The following is a 17,160-nucleotide window of genomic DNA, read 5'->3' as shown; positions in this document are numbered from 1 at the left end:
CATTATTCTGACTTTAACAAATTTTTAAGAATAAAGCCATTACAATGCACTTATAATTTTAAAGCCAAATAACTTAGGAACGAGGTGGTGAAATCAGTTATTTTTGCATACACTGGTTACTAGTGACCACCTTAGACCCAAGTTAGTCAAATTTCCCAAAGCTTTGCCAATATACCTGGCCAATATATGCATTTAGGACTGATGGGCGTACGACGCATCAAAAAACTTAATATCTGTTCAATCGTTTGTCAAAAGTACTTTTCAACAACAAAAAAGTTATGTATTGACTGAAGTCATCAAAATTAATTTTAATTTTTTATTGTTGTCCTGCCTCGCTGTGTTTCTTTACAAGTTTATTCACTACACATCTGCACACTTTTAAGTAAATACAGGCGACAATGTTTTACATACTGCAGAGATGTTCAAACTCTTCTTTAGAATATTTTTAACACTGTTAAAACTGTTATAATGGGTACGTAAAATGTTTAAACTTGGTCTTAACTAGCTCGAACACTAAAAAGTAATTTTTCCTTACAGCTATTTCAGCATATATGCCTCACTGAAATTATCGATGCAGAAGAAAAGCTTTATGTCATGATTCTACGTGACATTTTGACAGCTACAACTAATCTATGGGCAACATCAAAAATCATTTTTGGCTATTTATTAGTTGAGGAGATAGGGGGATCAAAATAATAAAAATTATTTGATCAGACCACACAGATTATATTATTTTTACAGAGATAGATGAAAACAATAGTTCAATTCTACAAGTTTGCTTTCTTCTTCTTTCATTGTAGAGTTGTAATTTAGTGACCAATGCATTAACAACAACCCCCCTATATTGTCTTCCAACATATTTGTATATCAAAAATTTGTTTTATTTATACTGTGAGTAATATACCGAAAACAAACTGTTTGCACTTCTAGAATAGAAAATAGTCTGGAAATGTCAAAAATGTCAAAAATGTAAGATAGGAACTTTTTTACAGTAGCTATTTGCGTTTAATTACCTTGTTAGGATCTTATTCTTTACTATTGTATTTTACAAGCATAATTCCGTGTTGTTTTTTCAGAAAGAGGACTTGAAATTGCAATTTTAAACTGAAAATAAAATATCTTTTTGTTTAAATTTTTTTGGCTTTCAGGGTGAGGAAGTTTGTCACAAATATCAGGGAAAAACAAATGCAGAGAAAGTTTCAAAGAAAACGTTGAAAATTAAAAAAAAAAATCTATGAAAAGGTGTCAATTTACGCACACATCTTCTTTTAGGAAACATACTTTTTTTTTCAGGCAGGTAATTTTAAAAAGGATGTTCTGAGAATTTGTCTGTTTTATACCTTAAAAATGCTTTTCAGCAGGAGGTCCTATAATCACAGCCTCATGTTTCCTAAAATTGTGCTTTTTATAAAAAAAGAGGTGTTAAAGCTCAATAAGCACTTGTTTACACAGACAACGACTAGTTCTGGTTTACAAATATCTTCACATTTTTCCATTGAAAATGCAAAGAATGGTAGCTTGACTTATTTTTTTTTAGGATGCACTTTTAAAATTATAAATTGGAAGAAGAATTATTTTTTACGTTTCAGGTTTATTCTTTCTGTTTAATTTTATTTCACAATATTAAGTATAAGTTTTTTCAGTTATGTCTTGCAAAACATTTTCAAGAAAACAGCATAAATAGATGACTTTTAAACGTCAAGTCACATCTGTTTCTTTGAAGCTAATATTTTGTTTTTATTAATAGAAAAATAATAAAAAAACATGAAAACGTGCAATGGCAGAGGAAACATTCAATGATGAAACATCACCGCTAGAATGGAGTAATTATCTGCCAGATGCGCATCATAATTTATGTGTAAAAACAAATAGGACTGTATCCTTTAAAGAACAAATACCACCCAAAGCAACTGAACATGACTTAACAATGGAATTCCTAACAAAAGAACAAAAGAAGAACAAGATTCGAAACATTGCTATTAACGATTTCGAAAAAGTTGACAAATATGTTGTAAGTGGATGTGTTTTTAGTTCACCCCTCTCGAGGTTGTAGCTACTGCAGTATGTGTCAACCTAAGGAGAAATGTTAATTATTTCTTTATTGTAATCGCAGTGTTTTTGTTTTTTTTAATTTCGCCAAAGTATTAGAATAACTTTGTAAGCAATACCCACTGATTGTGAGAATAGCCAAAAAACATGATAAATCTAAGGAGATATCAGTTTGTTCAACGAAGAACAAACTGTATGTAATTTTGTTTTACTTGCTTTAAACAACTTTTTTCTGGTCTTAGGTGTATAAAATTGAAGTCCACATTCAAGAATGTAGCTGGGTGGTTTCTCGACGATATCGAGAATTTCATAGACTCCATGAAGAGGTGTGTATTTTGTGGATATCTTCCAGCTTGCAAGTAATTTATCATAAGTAAAAATTCAACCTAAATACAGTATGGTGTAATCCAGAAATGTAAAATAGGGCCATTAAATCACAAATAATTTTGAAAAAGAATTTTTTCAAGGTGGTTGAGATATTAATTTAATCTTATTACCTCACAACCTCTACGTCTTATATATGTCCCATATTTTGGAGTAAATGTAGTTGGGAAACTCAAGAAAAGTTTTAATTGAGATTTTCAATAGTAGCCGTTAAACAGCTACTGAGAACCCTGGATTACACCCTGTGCAGAATACGTAAAAGTTCCAATGTAAATGATTTTCATTTTAACTACTGGCTTAGACTTTACACTTTGTTGTTGTTAAGATCTTTATCAAAGTTGGTCCTGTCATAGCAATCAGTATATTATATTTTGACAAGTATAGAACATGGATCATATCTCAATAGTTTTATATTAGATTGAATTCATAATAACTTACATTGGATTTATGGGCACATAACAGCTTTGAAGGTCTGGTAAAATTGGTTTCTCTCATCAGTTATTATAAGTCAGCTAGGCAGCCCCCCCAATGAAACGAAAGTAAATTTTTGACGAAGTGAAATTTCACACTGCATTAAAAAATTTTTTAAGGGGGTTTTGGTTTTAGTTGGAGTTTGCCTGTAACAGGCTAAAACTTGTGTTTGTAACTTTGAAGCATGCACACTGATCAAAAACTGCATTTTTTTCTGGGGTGTTTGAGATAAAGTCTTGTACTGCTTTGAAATTTCACCTTAGTAGATTTGACTTGGTAGATTTGCAGGTTTAAATACCTATTTACCAGTCAAAATGCTGTTTCACCAATCGTTTGCATCACATATTTATGTAATCATTGTAGCAACAAAACAACCATTAACAAGGGATCAATGTCAAGTGACCTCAACTACAAAGATTTTTTTTTCTAAATTCACTAGATTTTTGCGAACTGACCTTCATATTTCTAATTTGAATCTTGTGTAACTAGCCTTGTTCAGTAAATGTCCGGAGCATCAACAACTTCTCTTTGTTTTTTTTGTAGCTTGTTCAACTTTGCGGCCTAGCATGGGAGCTACTACCACCAAAGAAAATCGTTGGTAACTTAAATCCATCCCATATTGAGAAACGGAAAAAGTTGTTGGAAAAATATTTGAAAACAGTGTTGCATACTTTGGTTGATATTCCAATACCACTGGTTGAATTCTTAGAAATAGATCAATTTGTATGTTATTTTGTTGTCTATATTATAATACCAGTATAATTCTGTCTGCAACACAAAATGGCACCGCAAGTAGCGAGGCACACACAATGAGATGGAAAAACGACGGGTGAACCTGTGGATTTTTTCATGGACCACCAACTAGTTTACTTAAATGTTGATGTTTTGATTTCGGTAATTTACACTCGTTAGGGTTTACCTTGTGCCAAGAGGAAAATTGTCTCTCCCTGACTAAACACAGCTTGTTTTTACCCATTTTTTGTTAGAAACAAGAAACACTTTCAAAACAGCTTGTTTTTACCCATTTTCTGTTAGAAACAAGAAACACTTTCAAAACAGTTTGTTTTTGATAGAATCTCACTTTTGTTATTTACCACCTGTGAAGCATGAATTTTTCCAAAAAAAATAATTTACCCTTTTTTATCGTTTTGTTGCATGTCCTGCTTTGCATCTTTTTTTTTACAACACATGATATTTAACCAAATGTTTGTCCGTTTAATCCAACCACAGCAATCACAAAACCTGTGAAGATAGGTTGTTATTTTGGTTTAAGAATCAATTATGATAACACTTTAGGATGTTAACACCGTATGCAACCAGTTGGCTGGCGACCTCTTTGAAATTGGTAAGCAGTTTGTATACAATATACTTAATTTTAAACCCTCAATGTTTTGATTTGTTTCTTCTGTAGTAAGTTTTACTATCAATGAGCTAATTGAAACTTGGTTCTTGTGTTCTGTATTTATTGCAAGGAAATGCTTAAAGCTCAATTACGTTGCCAAATTATATCGATTAAATAATATAACTTTACATTTATAATCTATTTTAAAACCTTCTTTGTGCTGATACAGACGAATTAATATAAAGGTGTTGTCTGAAAATTTTGTTTTGTCAAACTTCAGATAAAAATAATTACGTAGAAAATAATGAAAAATTTTCTATATTTTTCGCCCGTCTGCCTCTTCTCTTTTAAATCCCACTTTATATTTTCAAAACAGTAAAAAAGGTTCAGGGTAGTTAATAGGTGAAATACAGTAGAATGTGAAAAATATGTTATTCTATAAAAAAGGGTAAAATTCCTGTTTTTTTTGGAAATCTACACCGGGTCTAGAAATGGCCTAAATGAAATTTTAATGAAATATTTTGGTACGGGTCAAAATCTTGTAGGCATGTAAGTTATCACGTAGATTATCTTTTAACTTGTGTAATATCTTTTAATTATTCCTTTTATCACACTCAGTTACTTCTATTTCATGTATTATGATGTTTCTAATGTATCAACTTTGTATACAAAACAGAGTGAACTTTTTAATTTCAACTTTTGCATACTACTTTTGTATAGCCGAAAAGCTTTTACTTAAAAAATATATATTGATTTTCAAAATACAAAATGGCGAAGAGATTTAATATATAGTTGTAATTTAGTTTCAGTGTTTTTCAAACAGTAAAAATTACTATTTTGAGTATTTGTGTGGTGTAACTCATAAATGAATTTAGTTTGTGTTTTGTGGTAGCATAAGAAAATCAATCTGAAACAACAGACAATATTAGTTGTATTATCACTTCTAATTCTGTTCTCTGCACATGCTAAAATTCTTCAAAATTTAGGTGATGAGTTGCTGGCTAAGAAATTGACGTTCAAAATTACTCCACTACAAATACATTGTATCAACCGGAGACTACTGCTGCCATTACCAACATGTGGTGAGTTTGAGTGTTTCAATACGATGTTTGCCTTATTTTTTCTGTCTTGTAGCCCTTTTTAAAGTTTTTATCAATCGATATCTACTTAATTTGTATGCGAAAATTTTGTATATAATAAATTTTAACTTTTTGCCTTTTTGAATGCTGTTTGTAATCGATGTGATGTAACAGTATAGTTTCCTGTTTCTCTTGGATGTGGTCTAATTTTATCTTGATTTTTTTTCATCAATTTTTTTCCTTTCTTTTAGAGGGAAGTAATCCAAAAGCTGACATTGGCCATCTTTATTCTTTCATACAACAAGTACCAAAAATTCTTGTAAGTGTCTTATAATTTTTTAATTGACCACATGTAAAAATTAGGTTAAACAGACCTTAAGCAAACCTTAAAAATATTTCTCATCCTCCAAGAGTGGTTACTGATTTTGGCATTTCCTATTTGTTTACATCAGCTTACTAGTGCAATTGGTCAGGTAACGAAAAAAAGCTAAAAAGGGTTTTATCAGTTGTTGTAACATTGTGGATATAGGAAAATTTGCATGCACATTTCATTACTCATAAATTACAAATTGGAAGTTTCGCCATTAGTAAAGAAGAGTGAGTTCTGATAAATCTGGCTAATAACCGAATTTACTATTTCACCTAATGATTCTTAATGTAGCCATATAACTCTGTTAATCTTTTTTTAGGTTTATCCAGGCGATGAAAATCATATGTTTATTGGACAGAACAATCTAAATTATGATTTATCCATCTTTAAATCACTGCAATACCTGGAGGTATACACCAGTAGTTCTCCTATTTTTGCCATCTTTATGTAACACAGTAATTTTAGTTTCTTGTCTTTGTTTGACTGTAGGTACAGAAATGTGATATTGAGTTGATGGAGGGAATCGAATCCATTCAGAAGAACATGATCGAACTTCGCGCCCACAAATGCTTGCAGCTTTTAAAAGTATGTACGTTTTGTATGACAGGCTGAATTCAAATTTCGAAAAAATAGAGCCGCAACCTCTTTTTGCTTCATTTTTGGCACTTTAAAACTTTTAAAGACTTTTTAATTTATTCTCCTTGTGTCTAGGTTCATCATTTTTCTTATCTTGGTTTATCTTTCAATGACTGTGAACTACTTACATTATGTTATGCGTGTACCATATTTTCAGTGCTTTATTACTTGTGGTCAATTCTTTAATGCTCTACAATATTATACTCTTCTTTATTTTTATTACCTTTGTTTCACTCTTTATTTTACACATAGCATACTGGATATTTTTAGTAAAATGTTTTTTATTTTATTTTAAACTTGCACACATTTAGTGGCTTATTTAACAAGTTTTAGCCCTTTTTCGGAAGATCGAATTTACCCGTCAAAAGCAGGTAGTGGTGTTCAACCAATGCCAAGTGGCTCCTTTTCATAAATATAATTTAAAATTGGAGATGAACTATACTATGACGCTTTTCAGCATTTTATAAAACATATAATTTATGTAGATAAAGCAGATCCATCCGATCAAGCTTTCTGTATGCGTCATCAACATATTAACGCACATAGTGCAGTGGGTCTGTGAAACCAGCTCATCAGGCAATATGTTAGAGATGCCCACAGTGGGTTTAGTGCAACATGATTTGTATTTGTCTTTTCATGCAATATTTATGCAAATGCAGGGTGAATTAAGACTTCGTAACCCTATAAGCATTGTGTTTTAAAAAAACTTGCGTATATTGCCTTTTTTTCTGCATTAGGACTTTTTGATTGGTAGTGACAGTTGGACACAAGGTGTGTTGATGACAGTGAGTTCTGGTAAAGAAGCACACAGTGATGTAGTCAGTCAATTCCAAACATGGGATAAGATACAAAAAGCTTCATTCAGTCACAACGATATTCATTCTGTTGATTATTCCATTGTAAGTTGTTTACATTGTAAAACTCTGAAAAAATACACTGTGTAAATTGCGTAAGTTTTATATGTTTTGAAACTCGACATAAAAAGTTGTATATATTAGGTGCAAAAGAAGAAAAAGAAGAGTTATGCAATAAGCATGATTTTTTTTCTTCAGAAAGTCATAAGTAAATTTAAGGTTTACAGAAAATGATATGTGCAAAAGTACTAAAAATGAGATTCTTCAGTATTGGTAAAAAGGTCCCATGAATAGCGCAAACTTATGTACTACAAGTTAAATAGTGTATGGGAATAGAAGAGGGATGGAAGCTGTAAAGTTTTCTATCAAATGAAAACATACCATGTACTTTTAATGTTACAAAAAAATATCAGTCTTGATGCATTTTTTTAATCTTAAGTATGCCATGTGATACTGTTCAATGTAAACGAAATGGTGTCATGATCAAAAACACACAGTTGATAAAAAATCAAAAGCTGTTGTTTTAATTACAACTGAATGGTGTTTTTGTATTTTTCTTTTTTTAGACTCTTCTTACGAACATCACAACACTTGACCTTAGTCATAATCTGTTGACAGAAGTACAATACTTAGAGGTATTGGATATGTTTTTTACTGATACAATGCCAGTAAAAATATATGCACGTAGGCCTAGCTATCTATCTAGCTATCTAGCTAGCTAGCTATCTAGCTAGGCCCACTTACATAGTTTACTTACTTACAGTTAAGTTTGGCAGATGACGTAGTATATTACTTTATATTTAGTATGAATTTCTTCATCTTTTATATTTGTAGGAGCTGATCTTTTTAACAGATTTAAACCTTTCGTACAACGAGATTAGACATCTGGCAGAGTTTCCCTATCGTGTTCCAAGTGTTAGCAAGTTGAACTTAGCTGGAAATGGAATACAGAACATAGCTGGTAAATAAATTTTTCTCTGCTTTGCTTTTTTTAAGTTGCCACTATGAAATAAGTTTCTTTCTCATTGATTGACGGAAAATGGTAAAATAAGAATTCGTTTGTAAGATTTTTCTGTAATTCTCTGCAGCTTTTACCAGTTGGGATGTAGGAATGTATATAAGATTACCATCACAGAGTTGTAAAAAATTAGTTGACATTTTTCAGTTGTGAATATGTTTTTATCATGCTGATATTTGGATTGTTATCTTGAAATGTACTAAAGTGTCATTTTCCTTACACAAGTCAGTCAGTTAAAATGTTTTAATTTTCAACAACTGGTTTTGCTTCATCCATTAGGTTTAGAGAAGATGTACGCACTTGAACATTTAGATTTATCGAATAATTCCTTGTATGAGGTGAGTGATTTACTGGAATAACGAATCGATTGATAAGATTAGAATTTGAAAGTGCAAATTAAAGTAAAGGAAGACATAACTAGTTCTTAGCCGTTGGGAACATTCACAGCGATTTCTCGTCGTATCTACTTCGTTCATCTGTAACACAAAGTGTTAAAAACTGACAGAGTGAACTATTTTTATAGACAAAAAGCAAAAATAAATCTAACTAATTGACTTTAGACAAACGAGTTTTGGTATGACATGATGGCATGTTTTTAGTTTAAATTCGTTAGGGGAAAGAAATATCACTTAGTTGAAGGGCAACTCACTCTGTTGTCAGTTGTGGGACAGCTGTTAACCATGAGATTATGTTGAATGAGTGATTACAGTCCTTTTCTTAGGTCCCGGATGTGTTGATCCTGGGTAATCTACCATTACTGACAGCACTGCATGTAAAGGGAAATCCCCTAACAGACGTTCATAATCATAGGGTGCGAATTTTTGCTCAATTTGGTGGTAGAGCCAAGGAAGTATGTATATAGCAAACTTATGCATCTTTTTATTATATTAAAATACAGCTACTCTTATATATACCTTGACCCGTTGTTGATTTTGTTGCTGTTGTTATTGTTTAGTTTATGCATCAGAGAAGTTCTTTTAAAAACAGTTTTAATTAAAGCAATTAGGTTGAAACGATTTACATTTTCTTTGATTCAAACGGCCACGTGGCTCAGTAAACCAATCACATTTTCTTTTCGGAAATGACTTGGATGTATAATGATCCTTAGTCTTTTACTTGCAAATTTGTTATAGTATGATAGTAATGAGCCTCTTATGCTGTTGTAATAAAGAATTAAAGAAAATACTTCTAAAAAAACGTATGCGTCATGATCAATTTTTTTTTCAATTTCGCTATTTTAGGTGACTTTGGACGGGTATGCAGCAAACAAACGAGAAACGGTAGGTGTTATTCTTTTGTTGCTTTTATACATAATTCTAATAATTCCTAAGTGGTTATTCCTATTTTGTACGAAAAATGTTAGTTGCTGATTCGGGATGGGAAAAATTCCCTTTTTGTTTATTATTATGCCGTATGGGTATACCTACATGAGATTACTTAGTAAAATTTTCATCTTACGTGTTTAGAGCAAGATCACAGACATGTTAACTTCGCAAGACAACTTCGATGTAATTAGCGATGACCTCGTTGCTCCATCTTCTCCAGTGATCAACGAGCCAGCAAGTCCTTACAAGTTTTCCTCTCCTGTGGTTAATGATACATCGAGTTCACAAAAGCTGTCGTCGTCCGTAACGTCAGCCACACGTTCGCCAAGAACGAAGAAGGTATGCTTAAGTGTTTTGCAGAAATTAATTAACACGTTATACCATGTCATGACAATCATATTGTAGTGCAATTCTACATCGCTATGCCTAATTTAAACAATCAACAATTAATCCATCGTATATCCACACTGTCACTGTTTCACAATACTTGTGAAATATTTTATTTTTTAGAAGGACCGAATAGTTCAAATAAAACCTCCATCTGTTTCTGCTGCAAACAGTAAGTTTAATTTGTTTAAAACTGTTAGAAAAAGACTTAGCATTGTGGTGCATTTAAAGTTAATTTAAATTAGGTAATGCACGTGTCACAAAAATATTTATCAGCTAATGCGGAAATAAGATCTTATCAATTCAATCTGTTTTCCTTGTTTAATTCTTTCGATATTCTTTATTCTTGTGATTCTAAATTTCACTTTCCTTAATTTTCCCTAAAGTCTCCCAAATCTGAAAAAATCTAAAAAAAAAATCAAGTAAAAATCCTCCTGAGTTATCCTATATATTTAAAGAAATAGTAGCAAAATGTACATGGCTCTGGTATGTTTTTGTTTTCATGGGAAGAGCAGGGCCAGTATGTTTGTTTGTTTTTAGCGGAAAGTTTAAGCAAACTGGAACACGAAGAGGAAAACTTTCGCGAACAAATCGAAAAGCTCAGAGATCATGCTGGTGATTCGTGGTTGACGTTTTATAATGAAATGGTTGATGAAAAAGTAAGTCTTTAGATGGTTTTGTAGACTTCAACGCGTCTACTGGCCGTTCGAGTCGTAGTAGAACTCGAGAAAGAGATGATGTTTAGGAAATTGCCAATACAGTAGGTTAATCTTTTGACGTGTACGTGTACGACAATGTGACAACAACGACGACATCTACTGTCGTTAAAAACGGCATTGTGTAATAGTTGCTTGTCTAGTACAACCCACAAGAGAAGAAAGGTGATAGTAATGGGGAATGACACTTTATTTGTGAATCTGTACTTTCGTTTCTCAGACTGGTAATGCGGATTCTAGTGACAAGCTGGAAGACGAACAATGTAAAACACCAGAGGTGGAGAGTGTAACAAATTGTAAGGAGTTAGAAGAAAGTAAACCCAAAAAATGCAGCGATCAACTAGATAAGAATGTTTTAGAAGAAACTGATGCTCCCAGCACAGAAAAAGTGAGACGTGTCTTATTTCCTGTCTAATTTTTTTTGTAGATTTTTAACCTGAAGTATGTGACTGACCAGAAAAAAGAAAACCAAAGTTGTCAAACGCAACATAAGCATTAACAGAATATATTCTCTTATTGCGTCGTAGTGTATTTTTTCATTTTCAACACCATTGTTCAAACGTTCTGCTATGACAGTCGACAATAATTTAAAAAAGACCTGAAAGTGTTCTTTGTTGATACATATGTGTTATTTCGCTACAGTGTTTATTGTGTCGACAAATAATTCGTTGATACATTCCTTTTTTTTCATAAGTCATATCCATCGGTTAAATAATCTCCTTCTTCTAGCCTCCGTACATACGTTTTCTCTCAATTGACGAGATCGATTTGGAGTTATCGGACGAACTGAGAGCTGGTGTAAAAACAGTGATTCGAGATGGGAGCGATTTGTAAGTTTTGGTAATCGATTTCTATTCGACTATTATCGAGTTTCTTCTGTCTTAATAAATTCTTTTACATATAGAAACAACGAAACTTTTTTGATTCAAGAAAAAAACAACGAGGGAGAAGTGCAGGAACGTATGGTAGCAGTTGATGTGGAGAAAAAAGCACTGATGGAGATCGATTTCAACACAGGAGCAACACTTTCAAATTACCAACTAGGTATTACTTGTTCCGTGCTTTTCTTGTGTTACTCCTTATTATTGTGGTAACGTTTTGTTATGGTTGTTTTTTTATTGCTTTTTCCATGTCGTTGTTGTTGTCGTCGTTGTCATGATTATCACTGACATTATTATTATTGTTATTGTTCAATTGTTGTTTCTATTGCCGTTGTCGTTGTTGTAGACGTACGTTTTTTTGTTATTATTGTGAAAGTCGTTGTCGTTGTCGTTGTTATTGTCGTTGATTTCAATATTTGTTTGTTGTGGTTATTGTCAGTGTTGTTGTTTTATTGACGTTGGTTTTGCCTCGTCCATCGCTATTTTTCCGTTAATTTTCAAACAGACGTTACTTCATGTACATTCTGATATTTACAGAGTCAATTCGTGGCCTTACAGTCGATGAAGAGCAACAAAATTATATTTTGCAATTTGAAGCAAAGCGTTTGACCACGTCCACAGAGAACGAAAGCTATGTGTTGGTGAAGCTACGTACAAACTCTGTGAAAGATGCAGCAGGGTTGTATGTACTGTTGAAAAGTTATAACGGGAAAAAACAAACGCGGTAAGGTTTTATCTCTTTTCTTTTCAATTTCAAACAAAAATCTTTCATTTCATTTACTGCCTTAGGTTGGGGGAGGATGATTATTTTTCTAAAATTTTTCTTTTCGTTATTGTGAAGAAGTTGCACCCCGCGAGTATTAGTTTTTTAATGCTGCCGTAAGGAGGTTAATTTTCTAGAGTATTTTGTTTAACGAGTCATTTATTTTGGCATTTTTCGCGTATAAAGATAAGATAAAATTCAACTATGTGTATTAATATTTGATTGATTCGAATTAATGGGTATTAATTGATTATTGATTCAGAATTTTTTTAAAAATATGAAATTGTCCTGGAAATGTTCTTGAAAAATATAAACATGTTCTGGAAATGTTCTTGAAACATATGAACATGTTCTGGAAATGTTCTTGAAAAATATGAACATGTTCTGGAAATGATCTTAAAAAATATTAACATGTTCTGGAAATGTTCTTGAAAGATATGAACATGTTCTGGAAATGTAAAAATATGAACATGTTCTGGAAATGTTCTTTAAAATATAAAAATCTTCTAGAAATGTTTTTAGAAATATGTTCTGGAAAAAAGAAAAACTTTTAAAAATTTAGACACTCTGAATTAATTAGACACAATACTAATCACTAATTACAGGATCGAATTGATAATATTTCTACAGTTCGTTTTAGGAGCCGTTCGCACATCTTCACAAGCATGTCTGGGTTAATCGAGAATCCTTTTAACACACCTAACGAAATCTTAATCGCTTTCTTTCAAGACTTTATCCGCAAAACCGCGTTGTTAAAAAGAAATAGCCAATCTAGAGATGCTCAACGAGACACGACCAGTAACTATGAGAACATTGATGTGGGTGTATCTTTGTTAAAACATGTTGTTGCTGATTCATCGAGTCAAGATGTGGTCTCGATGTTGTGGGTGGGTTGTTTACCGTATCTGTTTCCCGATGAGGAGATTCCTGTATGTGTTGTCATGACGACGTTGAATGTTTTTCTTTTTCGTGTGTTTTTTCCTGAGAAAGGAAAGGGTTTGGAAACCATGGAGGAACTTCAAGAGGCAATGCATTGTTTTTACAGCTTTCCATTAAAGCAAATACGAGAGATTGTTGTGGGTTTGTTTGACCAAGGATTACGAGTAGAAGTTGCTGAGGAGGGACCACGCGGTACGTTTGTGTTTTTAACTCGCGATGCGAGTAAAACTGCGCAGTTTCTCGACGCTCTATCGTCAGTGCTGGGGTTTAGAAATGAGAAAGACCTTGTACAAACCAAGACAAGACTGAGTAATTCCGACGAACTTCCTTGTGTTGATTTACCAACTGTTGTGTATCCCGACGAGAATAAAATCAATGCTCTAAAGATTCAATTACAAGAACAAGAGTTATCGCCTTTAGACAATCGCGAGAATTTAATCTCCTACGGTATCGTGTACGAATATCGCGACGATGTCAATTATGAATGCTATGACGAATCTTCGATGCCGTTCTTACGCAGTTTAATTCTCACCAACGTACGACTTATTCTATGCGAAGAGGACTATGTGCACTGGCCCTTACCATCGTATGTTCGTTCGGCTCCGTTTACACCACAGTGGCTTGTAGACGATGTTGAAGCCGTGGATGCCATCATCGGTGTGGATTTATGGGAGAACAAAGATGGTAAGAAATGCATGACTGGTTGTTACGGCGTCTCCATAACGTTTGAAAGCAAAGAAACGACAAGTGACGCGTCTAAAGCTGATGGCGACAGCGTGTGGAATTTGTTGTTTCAGTCGATTAACGAACGTGAGCAGTTCGTACGGTCAATTGCATGCTTATGGAAAAACAATTTCGATCGGGATTTAAAAATCACATATTCAAAATCAGGATTGGCGTCGAAAGGCATTGCAGCGGCGTCAGTAAAAGGCCATGTGAAGAAGAACTCCGGAAATATCAGCATTCCGTCAACACAGACTTTAGACTCGCCGGATATGTTTGTTAATTTAGACCGGTCGCGCTTAAACGAACTCTTCCGCAACAAGATTTCGCAAGACGAAGATGCTAACGTTACCGGAGTACAGTTTGTGACGTGTGTCGGATGTAAACCGTATAAATATCCCGACGTTGAATTTAATGTCGCATTGATTTTGGGAAGATTTAACATATATATCGTTTGTTCTTCTCAGAACCGAAAATATATTTTAGCCAATAATCGATTTGAAGATGAAGGGGGCACCAGCTCTCTATATACAACTGTCGTCAAAATATCGACATTACAACAAGTTGTCGTCGGCTTATTTGATCAATGTTTTCGACTGGAAGCTGGCACACCGGAGCACACTTTTGTTTTTGTTACTCGTAACTTTGATCGTACTAATGAATTCGTACAAAGATTAAGCCAGTTCATTTTAGCTTTGCCAAAGGAAATGAATGTCGTTGACTCTAACGGCACCACTAACCGACGCCGTACGGCTGCCGAAATATTTCAGCTTTACAAACGGGACGAAGAATCGGATCAAAATTACTACCCGAAATCTGAATTTATTCATCCGAATAGTAACATAAAATTTGTTTATCCCAGCGACGAGACACTGGAGAAGTTACGATATAAAATTCTTGATCACATCCGAATCATGGAGCTGTTTCAAGCAGATGAAGATTTTAGCGTGCTTTTGTATGCCTTGATATTTCAACATGTGAACGAACAGACTGTCCCATACACAGTTGTAGTAAGCGAGAAATTTTTATGCATGATCAACGAAGACCGTGTGAACTATCCGTTACCGTCATTTGTAAATGAACTGCCTGAAACAACGCAATATGAAGTTGTCGGTGTGGAGCTATTATCCGCTTTGCTCAGAATCGAGTTTGACGAGTTTCATTCAGGCGCATTTTCATTGGTGTTTAACAAAGAAGCTGTCGATCCAACCTCCTACGAAGCGCGTTTTCATACGTCGAGTGTGGAAGATGATGTTTGCCTAGTAACCGATGTAAACACGACAAAAGACCAATACAAGGAAGAGCACTTAGAGACATGGGTTTTAGAAGCGTACTCCTACGTTGAGCGAGAGAAAATTTTTAATGTTTTATCGAAAATGTGGGCGAATTTTTACGCTGGCATGACGCTTCCCGTTTTGAGGAAAAAAACAAAATTATAATAGGGTGTTACTATACTCTTCTTGCTAGAAAAAACATACTCTTCAATTTTTAACTTACTTGTGCGTCGTCACCACCGCCCCTGTATATCACCGCGGTGGGTGTTATTTCTAGCAAGCAAACATATACACATTACGCTTTTTAAATACTTTTGTCGCAGTAATCTTCGCGCATACTGATTCGCACAAAAATCTACAAAATACGCGATATGGAAGTATGTCTGGTTTGCACGTCTCGGTTTGGATAACTAATTAGAAAGGCTAATTTTTAAATTTAATAATTCACTCAAACGTTTTAGTTTTTACTTGTCTGTTAACTTGAAATTCGCGTGAATTTTAATTTCGCGCGGTGACGCTCTGCGAGATTTTCTGATTGTGCTAATTTCAGTAAAAGTAAAGTATTAAAAATAAAAAAATAAAATTATCTAATTATCCTTTAAAATACCAAAATCATACGCGCAAAAAACTACTGAATTTACTGCGCTAAAATTAACGTGCGAAATTAAACAGGACGAGGCGTGAAAATTGCGACGGTTATCTCGAATTTTATATTTCTTCGTGAGAATATTTTTCTATTATGTTTTTTTTTTTTTTTTTTTTGATTTATTTTCTTTGAATGCTATTTCTGGACGTCCATTTTGAGAGAGAAAGAAAAAGAAGAGTACTTGTACGTTACAATTTAATTTTTAATCCTTGATCACATAATAAAAAACTTTATGAGCGACTTTATTTGTTATAGAAACAGTGGAAAAATTCTAGAAACTAATTTCTGGTCTTGATTTTATTATTCTTTTATCGTTATTTTTGTGATTACGTGAACAATATAATATGTCTTAATTTGAAAATTGTAAATAAAGTATGTAATAAAACTAACCGGGTGCACTATTTTTTTCTACCTTACATGAATATTTTATGGCCATTTTACAGCTGTGTTTTTCTTCTGCTCGATCACCCGTGAACATGATGTTAATTCTTCCTAGTTACATTGTTTTTTTGCGCATGCGCAGTAACCTAAAAACGAGTAAATGTTTGTTTATCTGAAAAAGTAATTCCTCTCCTGGAGTAGTGCACCCCTTATAAGTCAGAGATACATTAGAACCCAAACATTTTGGCCGGGAAGATTTTCTTAATTTTGTAAGGCCACGGGGCGGCTGCAATGAAATTGATATTATAAAATGAAAGTGCGATGTAATAATGAATATCATTACCCTCTGCGCACTTTGAGTACTGGCCCAAAATAGCAATGCACAACATTGAGAAAATTTATTTGCAAAACAAAACAGGCAAATGTGACGAGCGAAAAAAGGTCAAGTTACATAGAGTAAAAAACTGAAATCTTTTTTGTCTCCATGAACACAAATTACACAGTCAAATCCAAATCAAAACAAAAAACTATCGCTGTTAAAACCACGGTAACTGCCTCTGAAGCTATCACCACGACCATAAAAGCATCCACGTCCACATCTAAAATATAAAAAATTAATACTAACTTGAATTTTAAAATAAGTTAGAGGGGTATTAGATCGTACTTCGATTTTATACATAAAAAATTCGATTTCTTATAAAAATTGAAATATCCCAACTTTCTGCGCCCTGTAAACGCAGCCATCCTAGGACGAACATCCTCTGTTTAAAGTATATCATCCATAACTTTTATTTGATACTTTTATGCTGACCATTGCACTATCTTATGGTAGTGTTTCGCGTAACAGAATTTCCTTTCTATTTCCCCTTATTGAACACCAACCTCCTTGCCCGTAATAACAGCCCAGGGTCTACAAGATCCT

The 17,160-nt window shown here is 33.5% G+C and overlaps 1 protein-coding gene across 1 annotated transcript; it reads left to right on the top strand.

Moving 5' to 3' along the window:
* Nucleotides 1-1,727: 1,727 nt before the first annotated feature.
* On the top strand, nucleotides 1,728-16,311 carry LOC130625432 (uncharacterized). Its single transcript, XM_057440525.1, has 22 exons — nucleotides 1,728-2,011; nucleotides 2,292-2,375; nucleotides 3,448-3,627; nucleotides 4,201-4,249; nucleotides 5,233-5,328; nucleotides 5,577-5,644; nucleotides 6,015-6,104; nucleotides 6,185-6,280; nucleotides 7,069-7,230; nucleotides 7,752-7,820; nucleotides 8,020-8,146; nucleotides 8,483-8,541; nucleotides 8,925-9,053; nucleotides 9,445-9,483; nucleotides 9,670-9,867; nucleotides 10,039-10,087; nucleotides 10,456-10,574; nucleotides 10,852-11,019; nucleotides 11,361-11,461; nucleotides 11,536-11,675; nucleotides 12,050-12,236; nucleotides 12,916-16,311. The coding sequence occupies exons 1-22, from the start codon at nucleotides 1,778-1,780 to the stop codon at nucleotides 15,374-15,376; spliced, it is 4,905 nt and encodes a 1,634-aa protein (XP_057296508.1). The 5' UTR covers nucleotides 1,728-1,777; the 3' UTR covers nucleotides 15,377-16,311.
* Nucleotides 16,312-17,160: the final 849 nt, after the last annotated feature.

Source organism: Hydractinia symbiolongicarpus, chromosome 14, assembly GCF_029227915.1.
Source record: "Hydractinia symbiolongicarpus strain clone_291-10 chromosome 14, HSymV2.1, whole genome shotgun sequence".
NCBI classification, from domain to species: Eukaryota; Metazoa; Cnidaria; class Hydrozoa; order Anthoathecata; family Hydractiniidae; genus Hydractinia; species Hydractinia symbiolongicarpus.
The sequence above is the reverse complement of the archived record's forward strand: the minus strand, read 5'-3'. Positions and strand labels throughout refer to the sequence as shown.

Excerpts from the sequence above, each read along its gene's own strand:
- LOC130625432 (XM_057440525.1), top strand. The coding sequence starts at position 1,778 with ATGGCAGAGGAAACATTCAATGATGAAACATCACCGCTAGAATGGAGT. Across the intron at positions 2,012-2,291 it reads AAAAAGTTGACAAATATGTT|GTGTATAAAATTGAAGTCCA; the intron begins GTAAGTGGATGT and ends TTCTGGTCTTAG. Across the intron at positions 11,020-11,360 it reads ATGCTCCCAGCACAGAAAAA|CCTCCGTACATACGTTTTCT; the intron begins GTGAGACGTGTC and ends TCCTTCTTCTAG.